General features: G+C 34.5%; 1 protein-coding gene across 1 annotated transcript; it reads right to left on the bottom strand.

The window, feature by feature from the left end:
• Window positions 1-318: 318 nt before the first annotated feature.
• Window positions 319-7,207, bottom strand: LOC114308789 (mRNA-decapping enzyme-like protein). The gene is made up of 8 exons (XM_028254460.2): window positions 6,700-7,207; window positions 6,512-6,552; window positions 6,349-6,398; window positions 5,131-5,275; window positions 4,829-4,885; window positions 3,338-3,464; window positions 1,662-2,126; window positions 319-589 (listed from the first exon to the last, which is right to left on the bottom strand). Exons 1-8 carry the CDS (start codon window positions 6,856-6,858, stop codon window positions 533-535), a joined length of 1,101 nt encoding a protein of 366 aa, XP_028110261.2. The 5' UTR covers window positions 6,859-7,207; the 3' UTR covers window positions 319-532.
• Between the last annotated feature and the right edge of the window lie 4,525 nt (window positions 7,208-11,732).

Genomic DNA, 11,732 nt, shown 5'->3' with positions numbered 1-11,732 from the left:
AAAATATGTAAGACTAATTGGTGCAAATATTATATTTCGGAATTAGATAGATTTTAAACTTTGTGTATGAGACTTATTGGTAAATGTCCCCTCTATTTTTTTATATTTTCTAATGGACTAGTGGGGCCGGGTTCACGGGCCACCTATGATGAGCCAACAGGTTGTCTCATGTGGCCAACGGGTCAGGCCAGGCATTAATCCAAGCCCAGCCCCATTCAGCCAAGCAAAAGCCTGCTGGGCCAGACCAAACTGGGCCACAGTCCTTCAAGCCAATCCGAAGTAGCATTCATGCGATTTTTATTTTTCTACATCACAAAATTAAATGAAACCATACAATTATATATATTAAAAAGTATGGTATTCCCATCATCTAAGCCTATGAAGATAAAAAGCTATACAAAATTAATGGGTATTAAGTAAAGTGGGATGTAAAACTACACAAATAGTGAGAAAATCACATCCCCTTGCTTCTTTTCTGGATGGGGTCGAAGAGAAATCAGCCAAATAAATGGATTCGGATTCTTCAAATCTCTCAGGAGTAATGTGAGTTCAGCAGAGCCCGGTAAACCACGTCAATGAATTGATTGTCCTATGATCAAAGGGAAAAAAAAAACAAAAATGATGGCTAATCAGACAAGGCAAACTATACAATCAAATGAGGATTAAAGAAAATAGATCTGCATAAAGCCTTGCAATCTACACCGACCAATGTGTGACTTGGTTGATGATAGCAATCAGAGTAATTTGCAACACTGGCAAGAGTATCATGGTCAAACTTGATAATCTGAAACAAATGTTGCTTTATAGTATAGTGGTTAATCATTTCAAACCCGGAAAGCCCCAAAAAGAGAGAGAATATAACTCCAGAAATAGAGGCAGTGTCCCTTGTAGGATAATTCCCACTGATTTTATCCGATTCTTTTCTTTATCCGTCATACTTTCTATCACTTGCAATGGGATCGGGGCCCACATTATCGGATGGTGTGGGCCCACTATCATTGTGAACAAGCAATAAAAAATGATGTGCTTATAATATTATTCTTTCTTTATCCTGTCAAGAAAAGCTTCCCATGGTAACAGATTCATGTTATTGGGGTTTGGAAATGCCATGCCAAGGGGAGAGGAGGGATAACAATACCCCTAAACCAACCCACAAATGGTGCGATAGTCTAAAGCTCAATGCACATGAAACTTATTGTAAACAGCCGAGTCATAAATCAGTTGCGACTTGCGACGATGAACAATCATGATTTCATAATAACACCTTCAAAGATATGTGAGGGCATCTCTATAACTCACCCACTTTTCTGGTATGTCTTTGTCCATCACGATTCATGTCTATCTTAGTACACCTAAAAGTCAGGGCTAAGAAACCTATCATCCATAATGTTGATTACCAATTGAACACACTATAGCAAGTGGAAAAGCTTTTTCTAATAGACAAACTGGGAAATGTGGTTAGATAAATACTTCAACGAGTATGAAATTCATCGTTGTATTTAGAGTGGAGATTGATTCCTCACTTGCTACTTTAGAAGCCATCACTAAATCTCAACAACTATTTATGGAAAATCCCCGTTCAGTTTGTACCAGTTACGAGAAAAAACTAAAGGGCAACTTAATGTACAGGTATACAATTGCGAAGGTCAGAATAGACATACCTGAACAAGAATCAGAAGGGCATCGCGGACTTTTTCTCTGCTAATAACAGGCCCATGATTTGGAGTGGAAATATAAGTTGGAGTAAGAGATGGTGGGGGAGTGGGTGGGGGAAATGGTTGAAGCAATGGAGCACCATATGGGCGTTGCAGAGTCCCAGAATGATTAAACAGAGGAGCATTTGGCATAGATGAAGAGATGGCTGGCATTATCAGCGCAGAAGAGGAAGGACTGAAAAATGATGATGGCTTTACAAGATTTGTGGCTTGATTGCTATTGTTGCTAATTTCAGGGGTATTGAGGTGGGAAATTAAAGAAGTGGATGTTAACATAGGAGATAGCGGTCCCTGAATGGTTGGTACGGGCAGAGGAACAATGGGTGGGCGAGGAGGAGGAATCACTGCAGAACACTGGTAAGGTTGTCCGGTCCTTGCAACATTTGGATCATTCCCAATAGTCATAGCCGCCTGCAAAAACATATCATTACAAGATTGAGTCACAGACAGATGAATGTAAGTGGCAAGAGAACAAAAAATTTAAATTACAACTATATAATTCCAACATCCGGCATAACAATGAAGTTTGAAAAGGATATATCTTTAGACAAAGATTCCTTTTCCAGGTTATACAATTCTTCACTGGTTTACAAAAAAAATATAGCTAACACAAACAAAACAGAGGACTCTGAATGCAGCAGAAACAAAACATAAAAAGTAGAAGGAAAAAAAGGGAGTAAATTTCAGTATACCCCCCAAAAAATCAATTTGACCCTCATCTTTTTAATTATATCAATTTTACACCTAACCTATTATGATTTGGATCAATGTAACCCATGCCATCACTTGCTGTCTGTAATCAAACAGAATCCCTTCAATTTAACCCCCTGAACTATCCCTCAAAATCAAGTTTAGAAATTAGTGTTATGTTGCATTGTTTTTTGTTATATTTCATTCATAAATAGAAGATACAAGTAATATATAAATCTATATATTTAGAGTGTCCCCCTCAAGTATCTCAAGGTAATTCCATATCGACTTTCATTTGGCATATAGGCTCTGATGCATGCCATAGTAGAGGAATGCCAATATGATTTTCTTCTACAATTTACATGCCTATGGGTATAGAAATGGAATTGTATGCATACTCGTATTGTATAATGCCCTCTCACTATGTTTATAGTATTAGCAAACACTGTGACACGAGTAATAGCTTTTCATCTGCTTCCCCATCACATTACTAGCCGCACATAAACAAGATAATCCCATCCCTTCATGCAGAAATTTTATTGTATAATATTTTCACAAAAGGACCAGTAACAATAAACTGTCTTGATATTGGAACACTTCAGAAGTCCGAACGCATATAATATTAGCGATTTAGCAGTACGTTTCTAAAAAAAAAATAAAAAAAAAAAAGAAAAAACAGGAAGCAAATTGTATGGAAAACATTTAGTATAAAGTTATTTAACTAATTGGATTCCCAATACGTGTATCACAGTGATGTGAAGGCAGGTTCTTGAATCATTATGACATGACTCAAAACTGTATAGCAACATGTTTTCAATGCAATGAACAAATGTGAATAATAAGAGAGTTGCAATCATAATTAAGATAACAGTTCGAAAATAAAACCATAATTAAGATATTGGGACCGAGTTGTGTAATTAACAAGAGTGTACACTGAAGAAATTCACGAAGGGTGGGTCATCGGAAACATCTGTGATGTTGGATGCAGTTGACAAAGGTGGCTCTAGAGGACCATCCATTACTGCCATAGTCGGGACTGCTTCCAATTCTTCAAACTCACTGCATCGAGGCATAAATATATATAATTTTCAGAAAATAGCAACCAAATATTAAAATCATGACACATGTCAAAATGAATGTATGTTAGTCATGATGGCAACGAAAGAGCAACAAATCCATATGAAGTTGGTCATCACAGGTTGTTACAAAACACCACTAGAGACTAGCCTTCTGGATTTTCAAATAACTTATGATTGAAACCATAATTGGGACCTCAATTAGTTTGACCATCCTACTCAAGGTTTTAAAAAGCGGCCGCAACCGTTATGTAATGCCGTTACGTAATGGTTGTGATGGTTACCGCCACCCGTTACGGCCGCTTTTGCAATGTGATTGAGATTCACAGGTGTGTCGGCCGTAGCAGCTGCTATAGCGGTCGTAACGGTATCGTAACGACTTGCTACATAACGGTTCCAAATTGCTTCTTTCGAAAAAAAAAAAAAAAAAAAAAAGTTGAAAAATGAGGGAAGAGAGATAGAGAGAGAAGATAGAAGATGAAGAGGAAAGATGGAGGAGCAAGAGATAGAGAGAGAGAGAAGAAGGAAGAACTTGTTATTGATTTGTTGAAGCTGTAAGACCTATGCTATTCTATTCAGCTGCGATCACTCAACCATTTTGTTTGTGTGTATCTATCTATATATTGTTTAATAATAATAATAATAATAATAATAATAATAATAAGTGTAGTCATTATCTATTTTGCTTAATTAAAATATATATATATATATATATTTAGACTTTTATTTATTCTCTTACTTTTGTCATTATTTATCTTACATATAATAGTTAGTAATTGATTTTTTGTATAATATAAAGTCATTAACTATTAAAATAAAATGTAAAAAACTCAGTTTATAGTGATTTAAAAATATGAAATATATTGAATCAAACTTAAAAATTTACATAAATTGATTAATATTTATTTTAAAACCCAATAAATATGATCATGGAAAAAAAAAATGTGTATATCGGTAAATTTTTTCAAATTGTGCGAAAAATAAAAAAATTTACGGTTCCGGTTACCGCAACCGTTACGCTACAACCTTTACACTCCGCAACCGCAACTGCAACCGCGCCACTGCCACCGTTACCGCGACCGCAACAGCTTTTCAGAACCTTGCCTGCTACTATCCTAACTTTGTTACTAGTTATAAAGCTAACAAATTTCCTATTATGTATCTCCATTTTCCTTCCGGCCAAAATGCAATGGTTATTACATAACATGTATAAAATAGATGTTATGAGTTTCATCAAATCATGCATATTGAGAACATAAATTAATATATATATATATGTATATATATATATATAGAGAGAGAGAGAGAGGGAGGGAAAGAGAGAAATAAGCATTAATTGCTTATTACCTTTTCACTGAAGATACCTTGGATTTTGGAGGCACCTTTGAGTATGCATTTAGTATCCTGCCCATACACAAACACAAAGAACAGTATTACTTAATGGTTGTCTATATCAATAGCTCCAAAGGCATTTAGCTATCGCAAATGAGTATTCAAGAGGCAAAAAAGAATCACATGTATCTGTAACAAAAGCCCGTTGCCAATAAAAACAAAAAAACCATTAATAAAAATGGCTTTCCCTACTAGGAATTGTTAGATATTAAAAAGTCTATAATCCATGAGTTGCAACCGTAAGGAAATGGAAATACCTGCTAAAGAGATTAGCAACCTCCTCACATTCCCGTCGATTGTAAAACCATATACCATTTACTTCTTGGGCTGCATTCCGATATAACAAATATGGACCTTGGACTTCATACTCAAAATCTCCCAAGAGATTCTCTACCAAATTATCTGCTCATAAATGTTAACAGTTCATTATCTTAGCGTGTCAACATTCTAAGGTCTCAAATTCATGTACTGAGGTTATTACAGTCCTTTTGACTGGAGTAAAGATATATTAATACTTAAGTCGTGCTGACAATAGGACAGAAAAAGAGACCTACCATCAAAAAAAGAATAGAAAATAGGGAGAAAAGGGGAAGCGGGTGCAAGGAAAGAATAGAGAATGCTTGTCCAATTACCAATGCACAATTAAGGGAAAGGCATCACTGGTGTCTAACATTTTTGATTTTTGTCCAAATGCAAGTTGGGGCTGTTTTTGGAAAAGTAAATGCCAGGATTTTGTTATCATGTATATACAAAAGGCAAAAATTCCAGAGAACTGAATCATAAAAGAATGGTAAAAAAGTCCAGAAAAGATTTATAAAAAGAATATGTATAAGTGTAATTGCCAAAGCCTATGTTACATGGACTCGGATACAAGTATCAGGTGGATGTATATCCAAGCGTCAGACCTTCATAAATTTTTAAATCTTAGGATTTGGGATACGTATCCAAAATAAGATATGGGCACGGGGATGATCATATACACACATATTGCATATTATATAATATTCTCAGCCGAAGTGTTATAAATTATATAGAAATATACCTGAAATTGACTAAGATTTAGAAAAAATATGAAATTTCTATCTCTAATTCATGTGAAAGGCGAAAAATATTGCTTTACTAGTAAACACAACAAATTGCCCTCCAATTATAACATCTCATGAAAAACAGAAAAGATCGGATTGACTCACAAAGCATAAACACGAGAAGCTTATATATTTTCTTAATAAATTGAAGTGTAAACTAAGAAATTAAATTTGCTTCAGGAATACCCATAACTTAGGTTATTTTCTTTCAATACATTGATTTAAGCTGACTTGATTACTTGAAACACCTATCTAAAGTCCATACTAAGGTACACTAACATCTTGATAGATAGATAGAGAGAGAGATAATCAAATTTTCCAATGCACAGACATTTAAAAACCTACACAATTTATCATAAGCTTTCTAAGGAAAAAGAACAAAGTGCTGACCTGTATTTCGCCGGTTCATTACAATAAACTGGAACCGAGGTTGAGTATTCCTGAAATTTTCACAAAACTCTTCAGACCAAAAAATTGCACTACACAAACACACTGAAGCCCAAAAGGCAAAATCCAAAAATTCTTTCCAAAAAATAGAAAAACTAAATCTTACCTCTTAACGACAAATAGAGATCCTTCAACATCCTTGCGACTCTACAAGTGAATGACATCATAAACAAAACAAATACAACCAATCAGAGAGCTCATACATGAACATATACATATATATATATATATAAATATTTATAGAGAGAGAGAGAGAGGAGGAGGTCTGAGTGTGATAGAGTAGAGAAGGTGTACCCATTGGGTGAGGTCAATGTTGAATTCATAGAAGGTGACATGAGCAGCAGTGATGAGAATCTCTTCGACAAAGGGATCCATGCGCTGAAGAACTGTCAAGTTTAGAAGTTTGGTGCTCTCTTGGTCCAGATTCGGCATCAATTTCCCATTCTCACTCATTATTCTCTCTCTCTCTCTCTCTCTCTCTCTCTCTACGTACCTGTAATGTATGTGTGTGCGTATATATTGATACCGAGAGAGGGAGAGAGAGAGATGAAGTAGAGAAACCCTAGAATTTGAGGGTATGAGGATTCAGAATCAGAACACAAAAAAGAGTTGTGATGATTCGCAAAAAAGAGTTTTGATGTATATATTGAATGTATATATTTGATATCGAGAGAGAGAGAGAGAGAGAGAGAGAGAGAGAGATTAGTCGAGAGACCGATGATGCTTGCGTTCATCGCAAACCTTTTGTTTAAATTACCGGAATACCCCGCATCGGACCGTCTTCCTTCCTTGCTCCATTGCTTTGCTTGGGCATTCAAGGAATTATGATTTTTTTTTTGAAAAATATTTGAGGATCCGAAATTGTTTAGCTTGAAATTGGTTCGAAATTTAAAACGACGTCGTTTTAGATTCTCTTACCGGTAACATGTAATAAAATTCTCTTACCGGTAAGATAATCCAAAACGACATCGTTTTGGGTTTCAAGCCAATTTCGAGCTTAAAATGTTCGGGCCCTGTAGCAGCGTTGTTTTTTTTTTATATTATTTCTAAGAGTGATTTTACTTAGACCACCAATCTAACTCTTTTACAGCTTCAAATTTTATTTTTTATTTAGTCCTAATTTATCATAACTTAAAAAAGTTAAAAAGTTAAAAAGTCACTATTTTGTTTAAGTCACATTACATTTCTACCACGTTACTTCAAAATTAACCTATATCCAACATATATTTTATAAAAAGTAAAAAAATACACTTATTTAAATCATCACAAACCATACCTTAATATTTTTATAATTTATACAATTTCTTTATTACCCTCCTCTTTAATCTTCCTCAATCTCCTTCTCTTTACACTCAAAACCTAAAAAAACCCTAATCTTAGTTCTCCTCTATCACCACCACCCCTACCGGCCTGTTATCGGTGCCGCCACTCTGCCACCACCCTTTGTCTCTACCTAACCACTTTTCGCCTCACACTTTTCCTTCGCCGTTACCGCCTTCCTCCTCTTTCTCCATCTTCTTCTTCTTCTTCCTTCAAATTTGTTAACAGATTTGGTAACACAGAGATTGTGTTACGCAATGAGTCTGCTAGTGAAATTCAATTCGAGTTTGAAGAGTTCAGGACTGGGGTCATCGCTCTTTTCCTCGCTGCTCATGCTAGCAACGTGATGCTCGTTCGGAAATTACTGGTATTGCTTTTGTATGATTTTTGTTTTTTTGTGAAAACAAAGCTCATTATGTTTGACAATATGTGGGTGTAGATACATAATCTGTCTTGGTTTTTTTTTTTTTTTTTTGAAATTGGAATGTATAATAGAGTTCGAAGTTTGTGTTTATTTCTCATTTTGCTCGAATGTTCTCATCAATTTGATACTCTAAGATGTCCAAATTAGAGATTTTCTGAATTTTTTCCATGATTATTTGGGAGAGAACTAAGTTAGGGTTTTTTAGGTTTTGAGTGTAAAGAGAAGGAGATGGAGGAAGATTAAAGAGGAGGATAATAAAGGAATTGTATAAATTATAAAAATAAAAAATAAAAAAATAAAATTTGAAAGTGTAACGAGTTAGATTGTTGTTAGAAAAATAATACCGAACTATATGGAAAATATAATTTAAAATTATGCAAACGATTTTTGGGCAAAACCAAAAACTAAAATAAATCGACATAATAACGTGATAAAACCTACAGTACATAAACAGATAAAACCTGATCGAGTTGAGTGTATGACAGTCTTTCTTTAAGATAGATTCGTCCTCCCACCGGTGCTTAGGATTCAATGAACGTCTATCTCCCAGAATACAACGATCAATGTCTTGCATTAGCAGCACTACTATTGCAAGCCTAGCGAACTTCGTTGTACATGTACTCTCTTTATAGGAAAACTAGACTTAGGAAATATGAAGAATAAATACAAAGTGAAGAAGAAAATGACAATTCTCTATCCAAATTGAAGTGAGGGAGATGGAATTAATAGGGTGTGTTTGGTTTGATTTTAGGAGATAAATTTTCAAAAAAAAAAAATTGGGAGAGAGTTTAGAAATTTTTTTGGTTTATTTGGTTGTATATTTTGGAAATAGTTTTGGAGTATGGGAGTTTGTGATGATTTGATAATTTGTTGTAGTTGATTAGATATATGTGAGAGAAAAAGTGATTGAGAATGAGAGAGGAGAGAGGAGAGAGGAGAGAAAAAGTGATTGATTGATATGTAGGAGAGAGAAAGTGATTTTGGAAATTGTTTTCCAAAATCACTAAACCAAACAAAATTTTGAATTTTTTTTTCCAAAATTACTCTCTCAAAATCAAACTAAACAAGGCCATAGACTTCTATGTGACTCTTCAAAAAGGTTGTGACCTTTCAAAAGGACGCACATTTCCATCGCAAAAGACACAACCATTGGAGTAAATTTAAATTCAAAATTTTCAATAATCCCCCACATGAATGAAATTTACGGAAAGGATATGCAACAACATGCAGACAAAGAGAGAGTAAATTAAGGAAATACCTTGCATCGGGATAGGTAGTTTTCGGTTTTGAACTTTCCCTGGTAAAAGCCTATCGGATTTACTAGCTAATCTGTGGACATGATGCCTTAAACTATTCAGCCGTTTGTGTAAGTCACGACAATAGAATTCACACAGAATATCTCCAAACACAGCTTAGTTCTCACGGTTATGCCCGTTTTCGGCCTTGGGCAAGTCTTGGTGTTTTATGAGTGCCTTAGAAAATTTAGCCTTATCATTTCTTATAAAAACGGCCCCTTCACACTCATATAGGTGATCCTTATTTCAAGTCTCTTGAATACTCCTCTTGAAAAATACCTCTCTAGGTTTTTCAAGATATAAGTGATCATTAAAAGCATAGCTTACCCTAATCCCCTACATACAACACATGTTGCAGATATCACTCTCATCATAGGAATGGATAGAAGATAGACTCATTTAGTGATTTCTAGCGAGCCACACATAACTTAGTTATCTCTTTGAACTTAGTTCTTGGGATCTCCAGTCATCTAAGTAGGGTTACCATTATAATGACTCTGGTGTAATAAGCTTTAATCACATTCCCCTCGATGAACTTTCCCTCATTTGCTCTCTGATCAAACTTTTTGTTTAGCGGCCGCTATTTTTCGTTTAACCTTCTCAATTATATATCATTAGTGGATCCATTATATTATCCTTAAACAATATTCACAACTGAAAGCAAATGTCCTACGGTATTAAGTCTTTGATTACATCGAGACTTACCGTTACTCTATGTTACTCCCATTTTCAAATTTAAATAATAAACAGAGAGTTGTTCCTTAAGAGTTAATGAAACCATTTTTACTTATACTCCAACTTTGTCCTATAGAAAGAATTGAGATTCTTTGTGGACTTACAATCGGAACCGTTACTTTGGTAAAATTCTCCAAGCACCCCCACATTTTAAGCATTCCAAGAAAACTTAATTTCTCTTGCTGGTGTATAATAAATACACCCCCACAATTTTGAGATAAATCAGAATATATCATTAATTGGTGTGCTTGAACTAAATAACAAGATGTAAATTGCTTTGTGAATATAATCATTGTTGGCTTTTTCGCTTTCGAAGGTTATTATTGTAATTTTAAGTGTGCCAGCAAGGATCAATCAGTCCTTACAGAATATTAATTGCCAACCAATTATCAGACGATTGTGTTTTAGTTCTTTCAGCTTCAATGAAGAGGACTTTTACTGGTAGCTTTGTTTAGGAGAATTAAGCAAACAACGATTAAATGAAAAACTATTGTAGCATTTCATTAAGTAAAATGAAAGACTTACAACGATCCAAATCAGCCTCGTAGTGGTTTACAGCTAGAGATGTAAGAAAAACTGAAAAAATCGACTAAACCGATCAAACTGGTCATATTTGGTCAGTTTTTTAATATGAATTGGTCTGTTCGGTTTTGGAAATTATTTTTTTTTAATTTTCGATTCGGTGCCGGTTTTGATATACTATACACCGATTTGCACCGAAACCAACCGAATATATATAATGTATATTAAATATATAATGAACATTTTGACTCTATTTGATAGACTTGTAGTTTAGACTTATAGCTCTGAGATTTTGGTTATGAGATTATATTTTGTTTCTAATTCTAATTCAGTAAAAGCTTCAAGCCTTAGTTTTTATTAAATTTTTTGTTTGTATTTTTGTGAATGGTTTGATTAGATATGGTTAAAATTGTGTACAAATGGCTAATTTAATATTTTTATATAAATTATTTATTATACTACAAATTTAAGAAATGACTCAATTTTGAAAGTATTTAAACTGATTAAACCGCATTGAGCCGAACCGTTTGAATCGGTGTGGTTTGGTGCGATTTGATAAAAAATTTGGTCTGTATTGGTTTTCTATATAATAAAACCAACATTATCGGTTCGGTGCAAAATTTCACCTAAACACCGACTGCCCCGAACCGATTACATCCCTATTTACAGCAACAAACTACTTGAAATTACTTCTATGAACGAAGTACAGTGCAAGAATTTGAAGTACAGAAGTGTAAAGAATAAGAAATGTAAAAACTGGAAGGAAAATAAAGTAAATAAAACTAGTTTTTTGGATCTGAGTCTGAGGGCTCTTTTTGGGGCCTTCTCTGCTATTTATACTTCTCAATGATAACCGTCGAAATGAACTTCTAACTGTCGAACCATCCCTCCATGATCGCTGATGTTTCCTTACAGTTAGTTCCACTATGTCATATTTGCAGTTAGGCTTCCCTGATGATTTTGAATTTAAATATATGTATAATCGTTAAAGCCACGTCATCTTGCATCTCCTTGTTGATCTAGTGCTTTGC

Source organism: Camellia sinensis, chromosome 12 (assembly GCF_055761805.1).
Source record: "Camellia sinensis isolate YWXY chromosome 12, ASM5576180v1, whole genome shotgun sequence".
NCBI classification, from domain to species: domain Eukaryota; kingdom Viridiplantae; phylum Streptophyta; class Magnoliopsida; order Ericales; family Theaceae; genus Camellia; species Camellia sinensis.
This window is presented reverse-complemented; position numbering and strand designations above follow the sequence as displayed.

Bases quoted from the DNA above. Each gene is read 5' to 3' on its own strand.
- LOC114308789 (XM_028254460.2), bottom strand. From the start codon at position 6,858: ATGAGTGAGAATGGGAAATTGATGCCGAATCTGGACCAAGAGAGCACC. The intron at 6,399-6,511 runs GTAAGATTTAGT...TGAAAATTTCAG, and splicing joins TCTCTATTTGTCGTTAAGAG to GAATACTCAACCTCGGTTCC. The intron at 3,465-4,828 runs GTAATAAGCAAT...GCCTCGATGCAG, and splicing joins AAGGTATCTTCAGTGAAAAG to TGAGTTTGAAGAATTGGAAG.